This window comes from Peromyscus maniculatus, chromosome 17 (genome assembly GCF_049852395.1).
Source record: "Peromyscus maniculatus bairdii isolate BWxNUB_F1_BW_parent chromosome 17, HU_Pman_BW_mat_3.1, whole genome shotgun sequence".
Taxonomy (NCBI): domain Eukaryota; kingdom Metazoa; phylum Chordata; class Mammalia; order Rodentia; family Cricetidae; genus Peromyscus; species Peromyscus maniculatus.
This window is the reverse complement of record NC_134868.1, coordinates 18,864,273-18,888,636: the sequence shown is the minus strand read 5'-3', so window position 1 is coordinate 18,888,636 and position 24,364 is coordinate 18,864,273. Positions and strand designations below refer to the sequence as shown.

General features: G+C 36.1%; 1 protein-coding gene across 3 annotated transcripts in view; it reads left to right on the top strand.

Moving 5' to 3' along the window:
• The window catches only part of Gpm6a (glycoprotein M6A), a 263,962-nt gene that overhangs the window by 219,918 nt on the left and 19,680 nt on the right, over positions 1–24,364 (top strand). For all 3 annotated transcript variants that reach the window (XM_006970919.4, XM_076553318.1, XM_006970918.4), the window contains one exon: positions 16,552–16,744. In XM_006970919.4, the coding sequence (XP_006970981.1) occupies positions 16,552–16,744 (193 nt within the window). The remainder of the gene's footprint in view (positions 1–16,551; positions 16,745–24,364) is intronic.

Here is a 24,364-nt window from a genome sequence, read left to right as displayed (position 1 = left end):
GTAAGACAGAGAGTCAAGAATATGGTGTGCTGTGACTGGAGAGATGTCTTAGCAGTTGAGAACACTTGATATTTTTTAAGAGGATCTGGATTCTGTCCCCAGTACTCACATCCTGACTCACAACTTTTTATAATTCCTGTTCCAGGGATCTGTGTGTGAGATACACACACACACACACACAAATCATATCACATCACATCACATCACATCACATGAACACACACACACACACATATTTATATTTATATATATATATATATATATATATATACCCACATACACACAAAATGTGTCTTTTAAAAAAGAATATAGTGTGTTATGTTTAAACACTTTAAAGAAAGTACTGTGTGTTATAGGATTGTTAAAAACACAGAGAGAGAGAGAGAGAGAGAGAGAGAGAGAGAGAGAGAGAGAGAGAGAGAGAGAGAGAACAGTGCAACATGAGTACAGTAGAGTGCAGTTTGCACATGGGATACTGGATAAAGTTTTAGCAAAAGCATGTAAGAAGTCCAAGAGCTAGTTAATCAGCTGTCTGCAGGTAGAAAGCTTGCGATAGATCACACAGCATGTAGCAATTCCTGAGTGTGTTGACTGTTCAGCAAGAACATCATTGTAATAGATAAAGGGAGAAGGAGCATGAGAAAAGATGAGATCAGAGAGGTGATGAGGGAGAACATCTGAAGGGTCCCAAAGGACCACAGAGGGATTTTGATTTATGAAAAATAGCAACCTGCATCACGGTGAGTAAATCACACACTGTGCAGGCTTGTTTCTCATAATCTCTGACTTCAATCTACTTCAGTTTTATTGCCAGCAACATGGATTGCTCATGATTGAATAGCACATTTAATGAATAGTAGATTAATAACATCTTTTTTCAATATTTGAATTTCAAACATACCAGCACCATTGTCCAGTCCCATGTGACGTTCTTTTTTCTAATTTAAAAAAAAATTTTACTGATTTTTTTGTGGATTTTACATTATGCATTTTGATTCCACTTATCTCCTCATTCCCTCGAATCTGCCCTCTGCCCTTGACAACCTCCCCCAAAACAAGACCAAATTTAAAAGAAAAGCCAAAAATCAAACAAAATGAAGAAGCAAAATGAGAGAGAGGGAAAGAGATAGAGATAGATAGATGATAGAAAGAAAGAAAGAAAGAAAGAAAGAAAGAAAGAAAGAAAGAAAGAAAGAAAGAAAGAAAGAAAGAAGAATCTTGTCATGGAAGAAGCTGTAGTGTGACCATTTGAGTCATACAGTTTACCCTTTAGTCCATTCATCTTCACTTTCAAGTGTTCATTGCCACAAGTCATTGGCCTGGCTATAGGATTCTGGTTTCTGCTACATCACTGGTAATGGGCTCCCACTGGGGCTCTCTTGATTATCCTGTTGTTGTCCTGTGTGTAGGAGATCCTGTTGTTTTGGATCTGTAGGTTTGTCCCCTTCACCTTCTCCAGCAACTCATAGATTTGGTGGATGTTGGGGTGAGTCAACTCACAGCCCTGGTTCTGGGTTGGTCAGCCTGCCAGCTTTCCCTCATCATCATTACCTGGATGAGCTAGCTCTTCAGACCTGCCTTGGCTAGCTCACACAGTGAAGCCTACAGCAAGGAGTGGGAGCATATTCTTTTTATTCATTGGCAGACTCAACATTTATAGTTAATATATCTTTAAATATGAAAAGGCCACTAGTCTTCACTATAGAAGAGTATTCATTATAGAAGATATTACATGCATATTTCATATTCATCTTAATTTAATTTTAAGATGATTAAAGTACAAGTTTTAAAGGTCAAAATCTGGAACTTTGGTTAAATACAATATTCTAACAAACTTTTTGCAACATACCCGTCAGCATCCATTAAACTTTCAAGAAAATACACCTCTAATTAATCAACTACATCTATGTATTTTATCAAGTAATATTTAGGACTTGAGTCATGATAATAGAAGAGGAAGGAATTCTGACAATGCCTTTTGCTTGCATTGTTTTTCTGAGATGAGCCACAGTACCCATATCCTTGAGCTGTATGCTTCTCAGTCTTGAGAAGACCAAGGTCATTTCTGCTCCATATTTCCTCTGAATTTTCCCAATTCTGTTCTGGTTGTGAAATACTTTACATATACATATACACATATTTATTTATAAACATATATATTAACAATTAATGAAAAAAAGAGGGCATGAATTTGAAAAAGACCAGAAGGGCATATGGAAGTGTTGGGAGAAAAGAAATGGGAGGGGAAATAAGGTAATGATACCATATTCTCAAAAAAAATATAAATGATTTAAATAGAAAAACTGAAAAATAAGTTACCTGATGCAAGACTTTCCGATTTTTTTTTTTGCACAAGATCGCTAAAGAGAATAAAACCAGCCTTGTCATCTTCAAAATGTTTTAAAATCAGCTTTGCTTTTTAAAATTTAAAACAGGAAAACAATGCTTAGGAAGTTTAAGTGGCTGCTAGTTGTTGGACAAGGCAAATATAGGACACAGTCCTGTTATTTTCTATGAGTTCTTTTATCCTAGCTCAGCAACAAATCCTGACTAAATGCAACAATTCCCTACATTTATGTGAACTATACTTTTAAGATTTTTTGTTCAGTTTCTGTGACACCAATATGTTTTAATCCCATTGTAATTTGGGTTGGCATGTTGACCTTGACGGGCAGACATTTTGATGTTCCTTCCTACTTACAGGATGACCAGAGGAATAACGACAAAACAAACACTGGACCTTGTCATTAGAGCTAGTGAGGGTTTCCCATCTTCCTGAGCCAAACTGTTTGAAACGGCACGTACAAAAAGATGTGTAAAACAGCCCCCGGTCTCGGGAACTATCAGTCAAACCAAACTGTATCTGTTAGGGGTTATAAGGAATGAATATCTTATTTAATAATTTTGCTTTGGTCACATAGTCCATAGACATTCGCCTACCAGCCTTACAGCAATTCTTGTTATTACTTTGCCATCACCGGAGGTGACTGGAAGGAGCAGAAAATAAGCTTTGTGTGTATTCATGAAATTCTGGGGATTAGTAGCTCGAAATAAAAAGATCTATGTGGAGAGCAGGTTTTCATCCATAGGCTGAGCTCTCTTAAAGATGTGCCCCGTGGTGAGCAGAATACAAAAACAGCTACAAGGCATGCTCGGCTGTGCCGTGTTCACAGGCTGCTTTGTGGGGAGCTCTCATCTCTCCCACCCTTTCCTTTCTCAGCCCACGGTGTCTACGGGGCATAAGGGATATGATCAAAAGGTGGAAATGACATCAAGCATTTGGGCTATGGGATAAATTGTGGGTGAAATTGCAATAATGAGAAAGCACGCATCTGTCTTTTGTGATCATAATACTCCTTCACATTGTAATAGAAGCAAGAAAAAATGACAGTCAGAGGCTTGGCTCAGATAAAAGCAGCATTTCCCCCAAACCCTGAAAAAGATAATGTATTGAATGAATTTTATAGAAGGAGGCATCTGGCAATGGAGCCTTTCATGAGGAAAATGAAAGGGGTGTTTCGGAGAGAGAACAAAAATATTCTGTTGATTCAAAATGCAATTTAGCTTTTTAGCGACTCCGATACCCGAGAAAAGATGATGTTTGCCACAGCACCTCTACCTGAAGGACTGCCACCAGCCTGTCTCTGGCTTCAAATGAGCGGAGATTATTTTCACGCTCTCTCAGGCAAAGTTTCAGTAGGAGGAAGGGGGGCTCTCCTCTTAAGACAAATTGTGGCAATTTGATTCTAATTGTACCAAACCGGTTACTATATCCACAATCTAAGGTTATCATAAAACAGCATAAACAATGGTCATCAGGCAAAGTTTATTTTCTTTGCTACGTATTTGAAGTAACGTTTCAATATAAGAAATTCTTGAAAATATAACCTAAATTTTTTGCCCAGTAGCCAGTTTTGATATATTGTAGTAACTATGGAAGAATATTTTAACTACCTACTTCCTTGAAAAAAACGACCTTTTCATTTGGAATAATGTGAAAGTTCAAAAATTCCAGATTACATTAAAGACATATTTGAGGAAAAATTGGTCATATCTGCAAACATTATAGTGAATTCCCTATGCTATGTTAAAACAAGAAATTCTCTGTAAGTAACTTAAGCATTTAAAAAGTATTCCACATTTTTAATTTCAAATTTTTCTTTTACAGCTTTAATGCACAGTCAGGAATTATTTTGTTGCTGTTTAAACCACTAGATTCAAAATTTATATTTTTATTTTTAAAAATAACTTCACATTAATCAGTGATATTTTGGCCATACTCCAATTTTTTAAACTTATTTACATTTCATCATTTAATGAAACATATTAATCTATAATTCTTATTTTGCATGTTAACAGTGGATTTTGGTAGAGAAACTGATCCATGGATTTTTTATTATTCTCTCTCTCTCTCATCTCTCTCTCCTTTGTGTTATGTTGTATGACTTAAACAATGATCAATTTTAGTTATAAAAATATAAACATTCTCTTGGAGTTAGTTTTAACATACATATGTTTTCTTTCACTGCTTGTCACTGTATGTCTTCTTTCACTGAGGATGGGACCTCAGAGTTCAGGGTAGAGGCACTTCCTGTCAGTAAGCCTGAGTGTCTGAGTCCCATGCACAGAGCCACATGATAGGAAAACAGAAACCAATTCCACAAGTTGTTCTCTGACCTCCACACACATACAGCATGGCATTCATACATTTGCACACACATACAAGTAAATAAGTACATACATAAATGTAATATAAATGACAGTAACAGTATGAAATACAGATCAAGAAATTTGTTCTTGTAAACACTCAGCTCAGTGATGTATACAAAGCAACTTTAACATTAATAATAATAATAATATTATTATTATTATTATTATTATTTTGTTCTTTCAAAGAGTTTCTCTGTGTGGCCCTGGCTGTCCTAGAAATTGCTCTGTAGACCATGCTGGACTCACCATATACCCAAGATACTACAACGGATATCAATTTTACATAAAGTATCATGATTATTGATAGGTTCTAAGTTTTCTTGGGAAACTTATTTCAAAGACTCTTACATAATGATCAATTGCTTTAATTAATCACACATATGTAAATATATGGAAATTAAGTTTAATTCTCACTATATTATAAAATTTTATTCAAAGAAATACTTTATAAATCTATGGAAGCTCACCATTAATAACCATACCATAGAACAAAATTGATAACTTAGAGTTTCACTTATATTAGTAAATAATAGGTTGTAAGATGTGTTATGATCATGAGATGTCTACCTTACTACCAATGAAGAGAAGACTTCTGCTAGACTTTTATGCAATAGAATGTTTAAATAGTTCCTCCAATGGCTGAATTGGTGCATTGTGGGATCAGAAAAAGGACAGTTATTTCTGCACACATGTCTGAGTCCAAGAGACTCATCCCTTAGGTAGCACAATAGTCTGGAGCAATATTTGCTAATGGATTTCAGAATTATGTAAAATTGTATTGAATATTAATAAATAACTTGTAATAAGAAATTCCTTTAAGTAAAAATAAAAACTTTCTCTTTTCCTAAATTGGCTGTCTTAAGAGGCAAATGTTCTTTATTTTTATTGTCAGATTTTTCTCTTTTGGAATTGAATTGTTCTAAGACTTCAGGTCCTCTGTGGGTACTCTTCTGTTATATTGGTGTGTAATTTTGTGTTTTATTTTGAGTTTTGTGCAGAGTCATACTAAAAATCCTCACTATGGTATAATTATCAAAGCAGAATTTTGAAAGCAAAATTCTGAATGCAAAACAGGTTGCTGTACTGATAGATACAAAGTATCTTATTTTTTATTTTCTTTCTCCTATAAATTTAAGATAATTGTAATGACTCATTACAAGAAAGATTTTGAATCATCTCTTCAGCACACCTGACCAATCACTATTTGCAAGTCAGGTGATTTTTGAGTAAATATGAGATAAATAAGTGAAAACTAGTATTTAACTAAACAGTCACTGCCAAAGTTTCTCATTCCAAAGTAAGACAACATCAGGATTCTTCGACCTCTGCAGAATAGACAGGCTTGAGGCAATTATCTTTGAAATAAATTTTCCAGTTAGTTTATTCATCAAATATTAATTGATCACCTATTATATACTTGATACTAGAATAGGAATTGAGCATGGAGAAATTGACAACATAGAAATTCTTGACCTCGTGACTTATAAATCAATAAGCAAAATAAGTTATACATTAAATGATGATTAGTGTTGTGTAGAAAAAACAAGGATCCTTTGGAGCAGAGTTTAGTTTTTTTTTTCTTCCTTTTTATTGATTTAACTTTTTATTCATTCTTTGTGGATTTCACATCCTGCATCTCAATCCCACTCATCTCCCTGTCCCTTCACATCTGCCCTTTTCCCTTGCAATCCCCGCCCCCCCCCCACACACACAGGATAAAACAAAGAAAAAGAAAAGAAACATCTCTTCATGGAAGCTGTGATGTGACACAGTGAGTCACACAGTTTACCCTTTGGTCCATAATTTTACTTGTGAGTGTTTATTGCAATGAGTCATTGGTCTGGTCTGAGGCCTCTGGTTTCTGCCACACGATAGATACTGGGCTCTCACTGGGACTCTTTTTGGATATCCTGTTGTTGTCCTACATCGTGGAGATCCTGCAAGTTTGAGTCTGCAGGAACAGCCCCTACATGTGCTTCAGCAGTTCATAGACGAAGTACGTATTGAGGTGGGCCAACTCACAACATTGGTTCTGAGTCTTGGTGGTTGATGAGTTAGTCGGCCCACCAGCTCTCTCTCATCCTCACCACCAGGGTAAGCTCTCTGGTACCATCTGGGCTAGCTCAGCCTATGCAATAAACAGCAAGGGGTGGGGAAGGTTCTCCTGTTCTTATGCCCTCTTTTCACCTACACATACACCTACACCACCAGGATCGGCTCTACTGTGCTGCCTAGGTGAGGTGCAGGGGCCACTCTGCTGAGTGTTGCAGCTGGTGAGGTGGTAAGAGGCAGGGCCAGCTCTCTCACTCTCCCATCCACCAAACGTGTGCGTGGGGGTGAGGGGGGACCTATCTCTTACCCATGTCACCCTACGGCAGATGAGGGATCAGGGCCAGACCTGTCATTCTCTCATTCCCCAGGCCAGCTCACCTGCACCCCAGTCAACAGGGTCAGCTGTACTGTGCTGCCCAGGTGAGGTGCAAAGCCTGCTCTCCCTGGTGTTGCAGCTAGTGAGGAGCAGGGCCAACTCTGTATAGTTCTATCCTCTTGGCCATTGGTGGTAAGAAGTGCTACAGACATCAAAACAGACCGTGGCTGCTGAATGGCCACAGATATGGACCATGACGGAAGCCCAGAGCCAGACATCACCATGTCTCCAGGTGGCAAATCGGCCACCCACCTCAGCCAACTTCTCACCACCTTCACCTCTTTGGATCTGCCTTTCTCCAATAGAACATGAATCATTCTGTCTCTCTCTCTTCCATACGCCCCATATATTTGCTCTACATAACAGAGCTGGACTGCCCAGTGCCCCCAAGAAACTGGGTGAGTCATGTTTTCTCCTCCCAGGCCCAAGGCAGAGATCCCTAGGTGAGCATGTGGATCTTTGACTCCTGCTCAGTCTTTATCTAGATTTCAGTTTTTGTTTTTGTTTTTTTTTTACTTGCTTTTTTAAAATTTATTTTACAATACTATTCAGTTCTACATAATAGCCACAGATTCCCTTGTTCTCTCCCTTCCTGCCCCCCTCCCCTTCCCCCCAGCACACCCCCCATTCCTACCTCCTCCAGATCAAGGTCTCCCCCGAGGACTGGGATCGACCTGATAGACTCAGTCCAGGCAGGTCCAGTCCCCTCTTCCCAGATTGAGCCAAACATCCCTGCATAAGTCCCAGGTTTCAAACAGCTAACTCATGCAAAGAGCCCAGGACCTGGTACCACTGCCTAGATCCCCTGGTGGAGCGCTGGGAGTCTAATTAGTGAGAAAGAGGAGGGTTTATATGAGCGAGAATTGTTGAAACCAAGGTTGGATAAAGCACAGGGACAAATAACCAAATGAATGGAAACACATGAACTATGAACCAAAGGCTGAGGGGCCCCCAACTGGATCAGGCCTTCTGAATAGTTGAGACAGTCGATTGGCTAGATTTCAGTTTTAAATGAGATAAACTCACATCAGATTAAAGATAACTGCACCCTTAACCATCCCTTGCACACAGTATTGGAGTCAAGTTGTTTGAGCTTCCCAGAGTTTGGAAGCACACACAAATGCCTGTGTCTCCTTTGACAATAATAGGTGACAAGGTTTGCTCTACCATTCCTGGGCTCAGTCTTTAAGTAGATTGTGAAGCTGTGCTTTCTCTTACTGTGTTGTAATTCATCTCATCTATCTCACTACATTGCAAGAATGACAAGTAGCCTTTTGTTTAGAAGGATGACAGGAAGTAGGAAGACCTCAGGATTGCCACACATGCTAGCTTTGGTTTCATGATTGTGATGAAGATTTTCATGCACATCCAGCTTGACCTCCTACATTCAGATGACTCAAAATCCGAGCATCCCTTATCCATAATGGTGTGCAGAGAAAGCTTCCCTGTTCAATTTAGTAAACCCATCAAAATATGAGACAATAATAAATTCTCATTTTTAGCTAAGGCATATTTAAGAGAATTTGCTAGGCAGTGGGTATTGCAACAAACAAGCAAATGTACAAGCACATGGATGAACAAATTAGTGAATGGGCAATATTTTGAGCAAATGCCTAAAGGTCATGAGGGAGCCTGCCATGCTGTTTAGGCTGTTTATATCAAGAATGAATCCATTGCAGGAGTAGATGAGAATTTCGACTGGATCTCCAGAGAACATGTAAATAAGCAATCTGTGGGCTACGAAAACCTTACATGTGTTTGGAAGTCCAACCAGAGTTAATATGCTCCAAACATTTTCCTCCCCAAACATCTTCTGTTTTGCTGTTGTTTTTCTTATTCTGAAACATGTCTCCACCTGACTGTTCCTTTACCCTGGGGACTTATTTATCACAGCTAGAAGTGTATGGTTCTAATCATTAATGAAGCAATTAGCTTTCTGCCTTAGGAAACAAGCTAATTAATCAAAACATTCTTGCTAAGTCATGTTGACCGGTACAGAACGTTATATAATTTGCAATATAATTCTAACAAACTATCTGTAGCTTAAATAGTAATACTATTACCAAATAAAAAGGAAATGTTTTCTAAAAAAAATGCACAGTAAACAAGCTTTGAAAAGCATTTTAGTATATATTCTTAATAATCATATAGCTGGCATATAGCTCATATGAAGGTTTCACGTGTCAGTGCAGTGGTAGTCTTGGCTGTGTGTCTGTGACATAGATGTTCACACAGAAAATTTAGTGGTTTCATTGGCTGTATGTTGTATATTCCAATCAACAATTTTTTAAAATTTCTTATAGTGATATTTATTTAACCACTATACTACAAATGTCTCATAGTTTACAGACAAGTGTTAGAACATCATGACAATGAATACAACTATACACAACACTACATTGTGTTCATAGGAAGCCACATCTGTACATTAGAATTAGCTAAAACATTAGATACAAGTCTTGGGATCACAACAGTAGGAATATAGGGTCTTTAGCTACAGCATAATTCCTTGTGATTTTGGTAACTACAAAGTTAAGAGGATAAGAGAATACGTCCAAACTCAGAAGATACTTTTAAAGATTTTTTTTATTAGAAAGTGGTCGTTGGGGTATGCTATTTTGTTAATGCCATGTACAAACATAGTATTGTGAGATATCCACCAGGCAAGACTCCTTGTGCATAGGTTTAAGCCAATAGAAAGTCTTTACTAGCCAGTGAGTCTATTATTACTCCAGTGTGGTACTGAGCCTTTCTTTCTCATGGTGGGTTTTTAAGCACAAAAACCACACCCTGGGTTGGCACACCTTAGTTAGCACAGTTAGCCAGAACACAACTAGAGAAGCTAGAAAGAAAGTTGATACATTTAGAGACTTTCCCAGAACTATGGACTTGGTGGAATTAGGTCTTTGCCTCATTTTGGTAGGTGGTGTTTGTCGCCTGTGTGCTGGGTTCCAAGGCCTAGATGGCATTTTCATGGTGGAGTCAGTTGTGCTAAGGTCTGGAGGCCTGTTACGATTGTGATGGCAGACCACAGATTTATTCACATGCTGATTTCTGGCAAGAAATGTTTTTTTAAAATGCTAATAAAGACATTACTTTTGAATTCTTAATTACTTGATATCTACTCTAGTATACTGTAAAACATGGGTTATATCCTTAATTACAGTCACTAGAAAACATGCATAGTAACACTTAATAAAATGTTTGATAAGCTTTTCCAGTGTAAATAGTTTTCATAAGTTTAATTTTGAACTATTATTGCTCATATTTCAATTATGTTATACTTTATAAATTTTAAGCCTGCTTCAGTGATTCTGATTTGCCAAATAATGTTGTGATCACACGATATCACATTAAATAATACATACTTTGAAATGATGATTTTTTGAAGTTTCTGAAAAAGCATTGAATTTTTAAATTTTTATATCATAAATATGTAGGAGCAAGTAAAGTCCAAGTCATAGTTATAATCAATTCTTTATAAAAAGTACATAGAACTAATAGACACTCAAGAAAGCTTTCATTAACTGTTGAACTAGTGATTCAATCTCCCTGCTGTTAGGCCGGATATAGAAAAGGGGTGAGCATATGAAATAAACTTAGCACAGTCAAGTCCTGTCTTTGTTCCTGCACTCCTACCCAGGAGATATATTTCTATCTATGATATGATAGAAGAAAATCAGATGGGCTCTACTCCATTAAAATTTGCACACTAGAACCAAAGGCTAGATTACAAACTGAGGTGACATTTGTAAAAAGAGCTGAAGGATGTAATGGTTTATTAATATTTTAACTTTAGCTGATAATATCTCATTTCTCCTTCCTAAAGATGATGCTAAGACCCTTATTGATCACTGAGATTTGTCTAATACCCAAATTTGATTTCTGGAGTCTTCCTTTTGAAGTTGGAAGAATCCTTGAAGCAACATAATCCAGCATCAGGCTTCAAGGCCTTCAGGGTTTCAGTGTACTGCCTGACTGTACTAGTTAATGGCTTCAAAACACTGAGCAGCAGTCATCAAAGGGAAATTTAGTGAGCCCTGCCTAGCTGGAGGCTTGCACTCTCAACTGCTAGGAAACTGTTTTGTACTCACTATTTAAAAAATTCCAATCCATGTTTTTATCCTTGTATATAAACCTCACATTTGGTAATGAATGTTGATCTTTGTCCTTAAATCTCCTGAAGTGCTTTTTTTCCCCTCCAATTTCCATCTTTGACTTAGAATTTTACTACACATCGTCTTTCTTTGCCTTCCAGTCATCTAGTAAAGGGAGGAATTCTGTCACGGTGTTTTATTTAATATACCCTCACACCTTTCAGATATTTTACAGATGTAACCACATTTAGTCTTTCCCTGGCCACTTTATCAAAATCTGACATCAATATTTCAATATTCCTAATCTGTCTTCTCTGCCTAAACATTCTTCACACTTCTCTCAATCCCACAAATACTATCTTAACAACTTGTTCATTATCTGTCTCCCACCTGTTTAATACTGACTTTGTTAAGTTCTGCATCTCCAGCAATTAGCATAATCCCTGGCATCTCAATGAGAACTCAATAATTATATACTTAATGGACTAATAAAAACAAGAGAATTCAATAATTATACACCTAATGGACTAATGAAAACAGAAGTGTTCAATAAAGTGCTAAGGGGAGATTTTTAGCTACATTTTAAAAAATCAGCATGACTCCTGCTTTTTATTCGGTAATAAAAGTTTAATTTTGAAAATTTTTGACATGGTTGGTAACAGAAAAGTAGAATAAACTGATTTTACATATGATATAAGCATGACAGAATTCAAAACAGAAGAGACCATTTAAATAAATAAGCCAACATGAAGTTAATAATAAAACATGGCTTCTCCCTTAGTTTCAGAAACATAAAATGATACTTTTTCTCTTTATCTCTCACTAATTTTGGTGAACAGAGTTAAGACAACAAAATTATAAATTAAAAGGCACAAACGTTGAAAAGACAGAGATAACACTTAAAATTTTCATAGCTGCTATGATTATCAACAAAATAATCCAACACTGAAAAATAATTCTGCCAGTCGGTGGTGGCGCATGCCATCATTAGTAAGGTAGGATTTGTTGATACAGAAAGAATTATCTCCTTAGTAAATGATATGGGAAAAAATTTACGAATGAGTAAATCTTTAGTGTGTTGTCAGCCTCACTTTTCAATGTATTTCCTAAAATCCATAAGTTTGCTGGTCTCTCTTTACTATTGTCTAACTACTTTTTTTTTTCTTGTTCCTTTAGATTCTTATTTTTCTCTTTGATACAGTTTGGGAAGTAACTGTAGGCAAGGACTGTGCTTATTTGTCAATATTTGAGTGAAGGTAAACTGATTATGTACTTAAGGAAAGGTAAATGTACATTTAAAAAACAAAAACAAAAGCAAAAAAACGACAGCCCTATGAAGGGAGTTTCTGTTTCCTTGCAAATTTTACATTGGAAGAAGTCAGTTTTGTGCCCTTATTAATAGTGGGCAAAATGCTAATGTTTTGGAGGGTGTGTTGAAAATAAAGCTTCGTGACTCTTTTAGTATTTATCTCTACCTTAAAACTGACAACATGGCATTATTTCACTTGAGAGGCTACACCCAGAAACTGGACATAAGAAATGCTTCTGTGTGCACATCTGGCTATGGCACACAAATCCCCGGTCAATATTTGAACCTTCGCTCTATTTGAGAAACTAAAGAGCCATATTTTCATAATAGATAGTGTTGAAAATATACAAAGTGGTCATTATTGTTTTTATAGAGATTTTTTCTCAAGAAATCTATTTCCTACAGTGCCAGAGCCCCATTTACCATGCTTCATTAATATTCGTTTAATAGAGTGTTTTTGCACTTTCGGCTCAGTAAAAGCATGATGATGGGGGACAGCAGAATCCTCAGCCTTCAAGGGTGATTATTGGGAGTGCATCCTGGCCCAGGGGCATGGTTGCCATGGAGATGCTACTGATCTGCCAAGGCTGTTTCTCACTGTGGGTGGAAAGAAGCTCCCCTGCCAGCAACTATGTGGGATTCTGGCAGCTGGAGAGAATGCTGAAATGATGTGCTGCTTCTCCATATGCGAGTTCAAAGAGACTTCTTTAAATGCAGTAGGCAACTCGGCTCAGACTCATAGGAAGAATGGGTTTGATTAGGATGTAGTCCATTGCAAGCACAATATGTCCCCAATGAGACACTTAAGGATTTTCATTTGAACAAAAGTTTTGCAGAGGGTCAACACTTAAGTTTTTCTACCCTGATCATGCAGAAATGGGAACGTACAGGAATTTGTATTTGTCAGCAAAGGTAACATAATTCTGAGTAATTTATATGGAGTGTTTAAATGGGGCGTAAGGATATATTTCAGTGTCTTTTGGAGACCCTAAACTAATTTGGAAATGTATATTAACTCAGGGTCATTAACTTTAGTTTTCTCTAGTATTAGAGCTCACCTTATACGTTTCTAAATTTGAAAGCAACTAGTAAGTTAAATTTGCAAATAATACTTCCGTCTGTGAGCATATGATTTCTTCTTGGGGAGACAGAACCTAGCACAGAAGCTAATGTTGGCCATAAACAGCACAGTAGGCAAAAATGTGACCTCAGTACAAACTAGCTCCACACTGGGAATAAAGTTAACCAGAAGTTCTAAGTGACCATTTTGGTTGATTTTTATCTTCTTTTTTAAATTTTATCTGCTCTTGAGTTACTCTGATTTCATATTTTATTCACCTGTAAATTCTATGTTCTAAGGTAAAGCGAAGGTGATAGCATTCAATATTTAGAATCTTCTTTCTGCATCTCAATTTACAATCAGATGATTGTGTTGAGCTTGAGAATTGGGTTTTGACATTTCAAAATGTCTTCAGTAGAATTGTTTCTTGACTGTATCAAATGTTTTGAGACTAGGAACAGAGAAGAACCACCAAATGGGTACTTGAAGTCATTGGGACCATTTGGTAAATTAGACAGATTAGGAGATTCTTTGTTTTGTTTTTTAAAACACATATTACTTGTTTTCCCCTTTAATTGTAAATAATGAGTGAGAAGCCGGGCGGTGGTGGCGCACGCCTTTAATCCCAGCACTCGGGAGGCAGAGCCAGGCGGATCTCTGTGAGTTCGAGGCCAGCCTGGGCTACCAAGTGAGATCCAGGAAAGGCGCAAAGCTACACAAGAGAAACCCTGTCTCGGAAAACCAAAAAAAAAAAAAAAAAAATAATGAGTGAGATGGGAATTATAGAATATCAAAGGGAATAGTCTAATTTTTTTTTCTGCCACGCTGTTAGTCTCCATCCAAAACTGGGCTCCATGACATTCAGATACTACACACACTGGTCTCAGCCATCTGTTGGTGAATTTTTTTCTACTATATGAAGTTTCAAGCTGTTCTAACCTTTTCCACTTCCCCACATTGTGTGTGTGTGTGTGTGTGTGTGTGTGTGTGTGTGTGTGTGTGTGTAAGAAATTTTCAGGAAATGATTTTGCTGTCACAAGAAAGAGCAATAAAACTGGCGAGAAACTCAGGCTCCTTTTAAAAACTTCTTCTGAGGGAGATGATACAGGCTATAATTCTCAAGGCCTGTTCAATGAGGAATGTCAAAAATAACAGTCTAGTTCATTCTCCAAATATAAAGTCACTTCACGCAGAAATGTTTAAATCTCATGTTTAATATGTTATAGATAATATGACTATAGATATAGATTCATAAAGATCAAAGATTAGTAACCAAAATGTTCTGCGATCTGGAAGCCAAAACACTCCCTGTTTCAACCCATATATGGTGCTGCAAGTGCAAAGGCCCACAATTAACCTCATCTGACAGGACATAATTAGAATGCAGACCTACTAAAATATTATACAATTACCTTAAGGCCAAGTACATAAAGTGTATATGCAAATGAATTTTATGCTGAGATATCAGTTCCATCCTCCAGGTATTTGTTTATATGCAGATATCTGAAAATTTAAAAAAAAAAAAGAAGCCTGTTAAATTCAAAGCACTTCTAGCCTCAAGCACTCCAAATTAGGGATATTCAACCTTTATATGTCTTTTAGGTAAAGTTCACTTAGCTTTCCCTATGACTGACTTAAGTACAATAATCACAATCCTCTTTAAATTCTCACTTGTTACTTAGTTCTGAAGAAAAGAGAAGCATAATCAATAACATAAAAGGGCTTCCTCATTCAAATGGGATTGAACTAAGTTTTTTCAAATGGAGGGATGATCGGGTAATGGAGGTTTACTAACCTGTTTGTACTGCAACCTCAATTACTCAGTCTGAGCAGGGGTTAGCATGGAGTGTCTCACCACTACTTACTACTGAATATATCCATTTAAGATTTTCTAGTCAATTTAATTGAACATATCTAGAACTCCCTAAGAAAATGTTGATGTTGCATTCAAGCATAAACAAATATGTTTTGTGGTATATCAGGGTAAATGCTCAACTTTCTCTAAATGGAGGCATAAGTGATGAAGTACAAAAGCCAAAAGTGCTTGTTACGGTCAAAGAGTTTTTTAACAACCATATGAACGTATAATAATAGTAATAATAGTTGAATTGTGTCTAACAATAGCAGCTTACATTTAAGGAGCTCTTTGTTGGAAGTATTATTTTATATATTAGCTCATTTATGTATCACGAGAACAGTATGAGGTCATTCTCTTATTTTCACCATTTTATGCAAGATAATATCGAAAGGATGAATCTGTTAAAAAATCACAGTGATGGGATCAGTATTATGCCCTCTCTGCTTTCTACCGTGTCCACGTCTTTCTCATTTATTTTTAACCCAAATCTATGAATAGATTTTTCTTTATGGGTCACACACACATATATGAACTCAGAATTCATCTTGAATTCCTTTAATATTTGGAGTCTATTCAAATCCTGTCTGATCTTTTCCTCTCTACTTTCAGAATCTGTAGGTCAAAATTCAGTTAGTTGAATTTATAATTGAGTACTACAGGTTTCAAATAATGATCTGAAAGAAATGCACAAATGGTTCAGAGGAACAGATATCACTTAAGTAAAATGAAAACACGTTAATCACGATAGCAACAAATTCAAAGAGCAACAAATTCAAAGCGGGGTGCTGTGCTTGCCTGTGTGGTGGTTTAAAGTGAGAGTCTGCTTAGAAAAGAAGTGCTTCTGTCGGACTAGGAGTAGAGGATGTGATCATAGCCCTGTGAGCATCCACATGATTATGAGAATGAGTATTAACAATGGACTTCATCTTTACTCTTTCCAGGCCCTGGAGGACTTACTTAATGGGGTTGACCCCAGGGTCATCTATCAATACTAATACTGTTTCCTGTGGTGTTGAGGTCATAGACATATTTTACTAAGATGAATAAATAACATGAATTTTCACTTTTTTTCCTGTTGCTCTGCTGCAGGGTGTTTTGAGTGCTGTATTAAATGTCTGGGAGGCATTCCCTATGCTTCTCTGATCGCCACCATCCTGCTGTACGCGGGCGTTGCCCTGTTCTGCGGCTGCGGTCATGAAGCCCTTTCCGGAACAGTCAACATTCTGCAGACCTACTTTGAGATGGCCAGGACTGCTGGAGACACACTGGACGTTTTCACCATGTGAGTCACTGTTTATGTCCACTTTCTGTAGAGCGCTTCTGTTGTGTGCATTGCCTCCTGTATCTTTTTCTAAATAAATAGATGTCTAGCTAAGTAAGGTGATGATGGATGAAAAAAAAACCTTCATGAGGCAAACACAATTCAGAAAAGCATCGATCTCTTAAGCAATACAAGGCACTTTGCATAGAATATGAGGCCAAATCAATAGAGATTTAACCTAGGCTTTGACATGAATTAAATTACCACTAAGCAGAACGTTTTTACCTTGCTCTTCAAATTTGAGCATAGACTCCTCAAAAATGCTGAAAAGACAGATGACAGAGGCAATCACAAATCTCGACTTTGATGTTCATTCTAGGAAATTCATAAAACTCTAAGGGGGATCAGATCCTTCACAATTTTAACTCAGCCATGCATGTATCATCTTACTTTCTTTACCTCGCAGAAAATATTGTTAAAGGTTCTGTGGTCTTTTGTAAGACAAAGATTAAATATTGAGAAAGTTTTCTTTGAAAATGCCAATTATGTTTTGATCCTCTAAAATATAAACTACTAGGATTATAAAATTATGATGATGGTGAAATAATATTTTTTGTAAATATAATTTAAGCAGTCTAGAGGTGAAGGTCTTTTGTCCTGGTTTCAGGCTCTTATTAATAGTATAGAGAACAAGTACTTGAGATTCATTTACAGTCAGTTTTTCATTCTGACCATCTATTGAGTGATTTCATAATCATAGACAGAAATAACTTATTTATTACAAGTTTTTAATACAAACTATCTGTCCCCAAAACCATTCATGTTTGTTAGCCTTGGAACTACTTGCATTTATTTCATGTTGCTTGATTTGATTTTATGTGTTTGAAATTTTTTTTTCTTTCTAAAACACTCACTTGTTCTTTCTGTATGTTTACATTTTCTTAAATCAGAGTATTTATACTTTCAAATCTTAATGGTTATCTAGTTAGATATGTTACCATTGCTTTTTACTCAGATCCTTCAGATAAAAGTAATTAACTGTAATTCTGATTGTTCCAAGCCAGTTCCTATGATCTTGGCATTATTAGAGTCTACTTAGTAGAATAAAATTATCTTATAACTACAGTATCAAAAGTATGCAACATTATGGGCCAAATGTGGTGGCTAACATCTTTAATTCTAGCATTTTTGAGGTGGAAGCAGGCTGATATTTGTGAGTTCCAGACCATCTTGGTCTGCAATAGCAAGTTCCAGAGCTACATAGAAGACCCTATCTCAAAAACAGTATGTGATATTGCTAAATTTTTTTATTCTCCTTAAACCAGAAAAACATTATTTTCAACAAAAATTTTAATAAGTTGTATCCTTGGAGTAATTAAAGTTAATAATTCTCTGTGAAAAATGAAGGGAATGGAGTTGAATGTTCCTGTTATATAATAAAACCACAATTCTCTTACTCAAGAGGAAACAGCAGAAATTTTAAAGAAAAGACATTTAGCTTGTATATTTATCTGAAATATTTGAAGATTCTAAACCTAGATAAATTCTAAACAGTAAAAAATGAAAGAGAATAAAGGAAGCCTATAACCCTTCCACCAACAGCAATTAGGAGAGGGGATTGCTGAAGCAGTGACATCATCGAGACATGCATTTGGTGCAACTCTGTGAGCTCAGCTACTCATGATGCTGGGATAGGGAGAATAGCAAGTTCAAATCCCACCTGGGCTGCAGAGTAAGTTCAATGCCACCTGAGAAAATTAGTATAAGTCTTTCTCAATATTGAAAGTACAAACAGAGTTGGGGATAGAGCCCAGTGGTAGAATACTTGTAACACTTATGTTGTGTGTATGACAGCCTCGTGTAGTATATATGAGGTCTAATTCCCTAGTACCAAAAAAAAAAATAGGAAATTATTATTAAAAACTATAGTCCATGAATCTGAAGTATCAGTGTCTCCAAAACTTGCAAATGAATGCTTATTAACAAATTAAAAGTTGTCTATTTCATATGGTAATTAATGTTATTTCACAAATCCTTTATAAATTAGCACTACCTATTTAATTGGTTAATAAATATATATTCCTATAATTTATTAATTGTCATAGAGTTAAACATTAGTAAACACATAAAACCAAAGCTTGATAGCCATTAACACCTTAGATTTAAATTTCCATGAGATCCTATTTCCATTTAGGAAAAATGACTTAGATTGCCAGGGAAGGCTTCAGATGGGTTCCAAAAGTGGATTAGACCTGACTGCATTCTTAGAAAAGAATGAAGCAGACAGAAACAGCAAAAAGAAATAAGCAGAGCCTGCAGTGAGACGACTCACCCTCACATGGTTTCAGATGCCGTGGTCAGCTTGCTGTATCACTGGCATATCACCAGTAAACAAAACAAAACAAACAAACAAACAAAAAACTGACAGTCTTACCAGATACCCAGAATCTTTGAGTATAACAATGGCATTTGGGCCAAATGTCGGCATCATTAATTAAGCATCTTTCAAGGGCTTTTCTTCTTTTCTCTATATTTCAATTCAGAGGGTTTCCCTTTGTCTCCCTTTTCCTGGCTGTCCCGGAACTCACTCTGCAGACCAGGCTGGCCTCAAACTCACAGAGATCCACCTGCCTCCTCCTCCAGAGTGCTGGTATTAAAGGCATGTGCCACTACCGCCTGGCTCAATTCAAAAGTTTTAAAACAAAGAACCTTCTTAAGTCAATTTAGTTTTAGGGAAAGGGTCCTCAGATTGTAGGCACATTTTCAGAAAGCTGTAAAACTGTTTATGGTTCAGTTTGCTTGCAGTTGCCATAATAAACACCTTGACTACAAATAATGTGGGGAAGGAAAGGGTTTATTTGGCTTATAGATTAAAGTCTATCATGTAGGAAAGACAAGGGAGAAACAAAAATAAATTAATTACTTAATTAGTCAATTGATTAATTCCCAGAATCATTCTTTGTTAATTACTTATACTCATCATATGGAATGTAATTAAGCTATTTCAAAATTCAACTGGATAAGCAGGAAGTAGTGGTGCATGTCTTTAATCCCAGGACTCTGGAGACAGAGGTAGACTGATCTCTGGATTCCAGGACAGCCTGGTCTGGCTAGTGAGTTCCAGGACAGCCAGAGTTACAAAGTGAAACCCTGTCTTTGAAAAATTAAAGAAGAAAGAAAAGCAAAAGAAAAGCCAACTGGGTTATTGCTAGTTAGTTCAGGAGAGTTTTAGTAAGATGATTTCATGGGTATATTTTAATGTGATAAAACTGACATTTTCTTTTCAGTTATATCTTAGCATAGCTGGACAAAATATGTTCTCACCGCTCATTATTTTAAGCTACCACAGATGTCCTGGAAATCCACAGTTTCTCTATATTTAGTCTGCATTCAAACTACTTTCTTCAGTTATAGCACATAAAGTTTGCAAGGAGTCATAAGTCTAATAAATGACTATATATATTAACAATTATAAAGTTACATGTTTGATATTTAGGCAACAAACTTTAAAATATCACAGATCTCTGCTGAAGCTCTGGAGATACTATCTGTGGGAGCTTAGGAAAGGGAATTTAGAAAAGACTTTAGATTATTTATTTTTATAATTTTCCATTTGATCTGTTATATGATAAATTAAATGAAAGAGCAATGAAGTATGTTTGGAATAGGAAGAGTAGTATATTGGTTGGGGGTCCAAGTTATTTCTCTTTTCCTAGTTCAAATTCATTAAATTCATTATATAGGCCTCATGGAGCTTCCATATGGATTAAATTCTGCTCCTTGGGGGGGAAAAGGAGGAGGTTTGTACCATCAAACTCATAGTGTGGTGAGTGAGAACTAATAAATTCATAAACTATGCATAGATGTCAAGGTAGTGGAGATCACCCTCAGCAGGGCTGCCTAGAGGAATGGGGGTGTCAGACGAATGAGAAAAATAAAGGAGAAACAGGGGTTGCAAAATAAGAACTCTAAGGCAGAGGGAGTAACTATTAGGCATACAGGTGATATGGCTTACTCATACATATGTTGTTTGAAAAGAGTATGTATGAGAATGATCATAGAGAACGCATGTGGCCAAGTTTAGTGATTTGCAAATTCTTGTTTTATCCCTATATTAAGTCTCCCATTTAAATGGGAAAAGAGGCCTGTTTAATTAGATAAGTGAGCTAAAAGATAAAGATAAAAAGAATATCTGAAGACTCTTGATTTGCATCTGTGTTCCTCAGGATCTGAGGAGTTACTCTCTTCTTTATTCTTACATTCCTTTATTCTCTCTCTCTCTCCTCCATTATTTCCCTCCTTCCCATCCTTTCTCTCCCTCTACCTTTTCCTCTGCTTTTCTCCCTTATTTCTCTTCCAACCCCCTAAACACATACAAGTTTCTAAAGGTAATCCAGATCTCTAAGACTAAAGAGCAATCTATGAAATGCATGTAACCATGAAATGTTACCATTGTGTTTGGCTAGTCATCTTCTAGACATGAAATTTTACTTTTCACAGGTAAGTCTGCAGTTGGTTCCTTTCTGCTGCATTATATTTTAGACATGTAATTATGAAAACTACCATTGGTGTATTCTACATCCTAACTTCTCAGTTAATGTTAAGTGGTTTTGGCATGGTCCAGTCAATATGTCGAGGCCTTTAAAGAGAAGAGAATAAATTTCTAATAGTTTTCAGATCTATTGGTAGAATTTTTAACATCTCTGTTTATCATTATTGGTTGGTTTCCCAGAATTTTTTTTTCCATTGATATGTCAGTTTGGTCTTAAAATCCAGATCATGTGTTGGCTCCAAAGCTGTGACAAGTTTATATTTTAATCTACTTCTCCCGTTATTCTCCCACTTCAACAACATCCACATATTAGCACAACCATTTGGGCTCACTCACTCAGGAAATGGCTCGTTATCTGTTGTGTGGTGAAGAGTAACTTTTCTAATCTGTGATTCAGAATCTCTTCCCTGAGAAAAGTTTTGTCAGTGTGTTACTGTTATGTTCTTTAGTCATCATTTGACAACATTTGACAAAGCAAGCCAGAAGAGGCTAAATATTTACCACTGCACAACACATTCATACAGACACAGGAATGTGGAGAGTGGCTGAAAATTAGACATCAAAAGGTGACCAAGATGATTAAATGATTTGGCCTCTTGAACAAATATCCTGAGGTTTGGTCACATGCAAGCTTTTCTCCTTAATAAAACTTTCTATATAATTTATTTCTTAAGGGTTGTATTTGAATTTTAAAAAAAAATAAGTATTCAGGATATGATAACATTTATTTACAGACAGAAGAGATTTTATTTTTAAAATAATTTAACTCTCACTTTATATACAAAATTAATTTACCAAATTATGAATTATTTAATACTCTAAAACAAAAAAAGCAGTAACCTGAGATAGATTCACTAATTTTGCTCTCAACTAACATTACGAATTTATAATGTCTAAGTTTTTTATTGTTCAAGTTTATTCTTTGGAAATTAATGAATTATACAACACTTAGCAACATCTTAATGGTTGAAGTAAAGAAACAAGATAACAAAGGAAGACAAACTAAGGCTTAGAAACTACAGCAGCCTGTAAACTCTACTCATCTACAGTATAGACAGTTAAACCAAACATTTTTGCTTCTACTTACAATAATGTTTCAAGAACAGGTAAAGCAGAGTCAATGGGAGATTCCTTGGATATCAGAGCATATTTTAAATCACAGTTCAAACTTAGGTTAGAAAATCTTATTGAATTGATGAGTTTGGAAATAAGAGTCAAATAGTGTGCATTTTTACTAAGCAAATTTTTTCAGGCTCTAATCCTTAAAAGCCTTTTTTTTTTTTTATCAGAAACTATTTTTCTTCGACTAAGAAATTGATTATTTCACAATTTCCGAGGTCAAAATCCAAAGCAGGTCTTACTAGGTTTACTGAAATGGGCTGAAATCAAGATGCTGGCAAAATTGTGCTCCATCTGGAATCTCTGGAGTTGTTCCATCTTACAAAAGCCACCTGCATTCCTGGCTCCTTGTCCCTTTCCATCTTCAAAGCCAGCCAGCCATGTGGCATCCTGAAATCTCTCTCTGAATTTTATAGTGACACTCTTACATCTTTCATTTTAAATATTGGCACAATTACAAGAACCCACCCATTTTCTCCAGGATAATTTTTCTATCTGGAGATCATTAACCATATCTGCAAACTCCCTTTGATGACACACGTTACATGAGCACTTTCTGGGAAGTACGTTGTGGACACCTTTGGGGACCACTATTCTTTACACCACTGTTAAAAGTAAGGAATTGGGGAAATGGGTCTCCATATTGTAGAATGGACTATAATTTTTAAAGCCACTGAAAATATGTTCCCTTTAAGTAGCCATGATGCTTTGGCTAAAGAGAAAAAATTCAAAGTAATTGACTTAAAAAGTATATAAGAAATTAGAAGGGTGAACACTGGTAATTCTGTTTTTCTTTTTCTCCATTTCTCTACCGAAAGCATGTGTTGTTTTTTAATTGGTTGGACAGTTATGCAAACAAACACTGAGAAATTTGAAAGGATTTACAAGGAGATAAAAATATTTGAGAAGTGGGATATTATAAATTGTCATTCTGTAATTGAAAGTTATGGGTTCATATCTTGGTGAATACAGCCAAAGCAATCTAGGTAAGGTAAGAAAGCAAATAAATATTTATTGCCTGCAGCAGATAAAGATGGCATGAGGTTTATCTCCATATCAATGTCCTCTCCTATAATTTATGTTTCTATAAATATAATAAATTTATATAATATAAATATATTGCATTGCATATACATTCTATATTATATATACATTTATATAATATATATTTATATGAAAGCACTTTCTGAGTGCATGTAGATGTACATTACCGAACACACTCAGTTCAAGGTCATAGTTCAGGAAGGAAAGATGATTTACAGGAAAACTTCTCAGCACATTTTTGTTTGTATTAAACATACAACAGGAGATTAGAGCTTTGGCTCAGAGGTTAAGAGCACTGGCTGTTCTTCCAGAGGTCCTGAGTTCAATTCCCAGCAAACACATGGTGGTTCACAGCCATCTATAGTGAGATCTGGTGCCCTCTTCTGGCCTGCAGGGATACATGCAGGCAGGACACTGTATGCATAATAAATAAATAAATCTTTAAAAAAGAAAAGCATACAACAAAGGAGTATCTTAGGATAAACTTAGTTTGTTTTTCCTGACAAGATTTTAGCTTCAGCCAAAGGATGGGACATTTGAAAAGTACATTAACATAGAAAGTTGAGTCTAAATATGCCTCCCTACTTATCTGCCAACATTACTTTGAGCATTTATCCAAAAGAATTGAAATAGAGATCTTGAGGAAATAGCAGAACTACCATATTCATTGCAGCAACTTTTACTGTCCAGGGTATTAAAACAACTTAAATGTCCACAGATGGATATGTAGGTAAAGAAAATATCATGTATAGGCAGTAAGCTACTGTTGACCATTAGGAAAGAAATACTGACATGTGTTAAAATGTGGATGAATTTCAAAAGCTTCGTGTTAAGTGAAACAAGCTACTCACCACAGAACAGTGATTAGGTTAGATATCTACTAGCATAGTCTGTCTCATAGAAACAAACGGTAGAATTCTGATTGA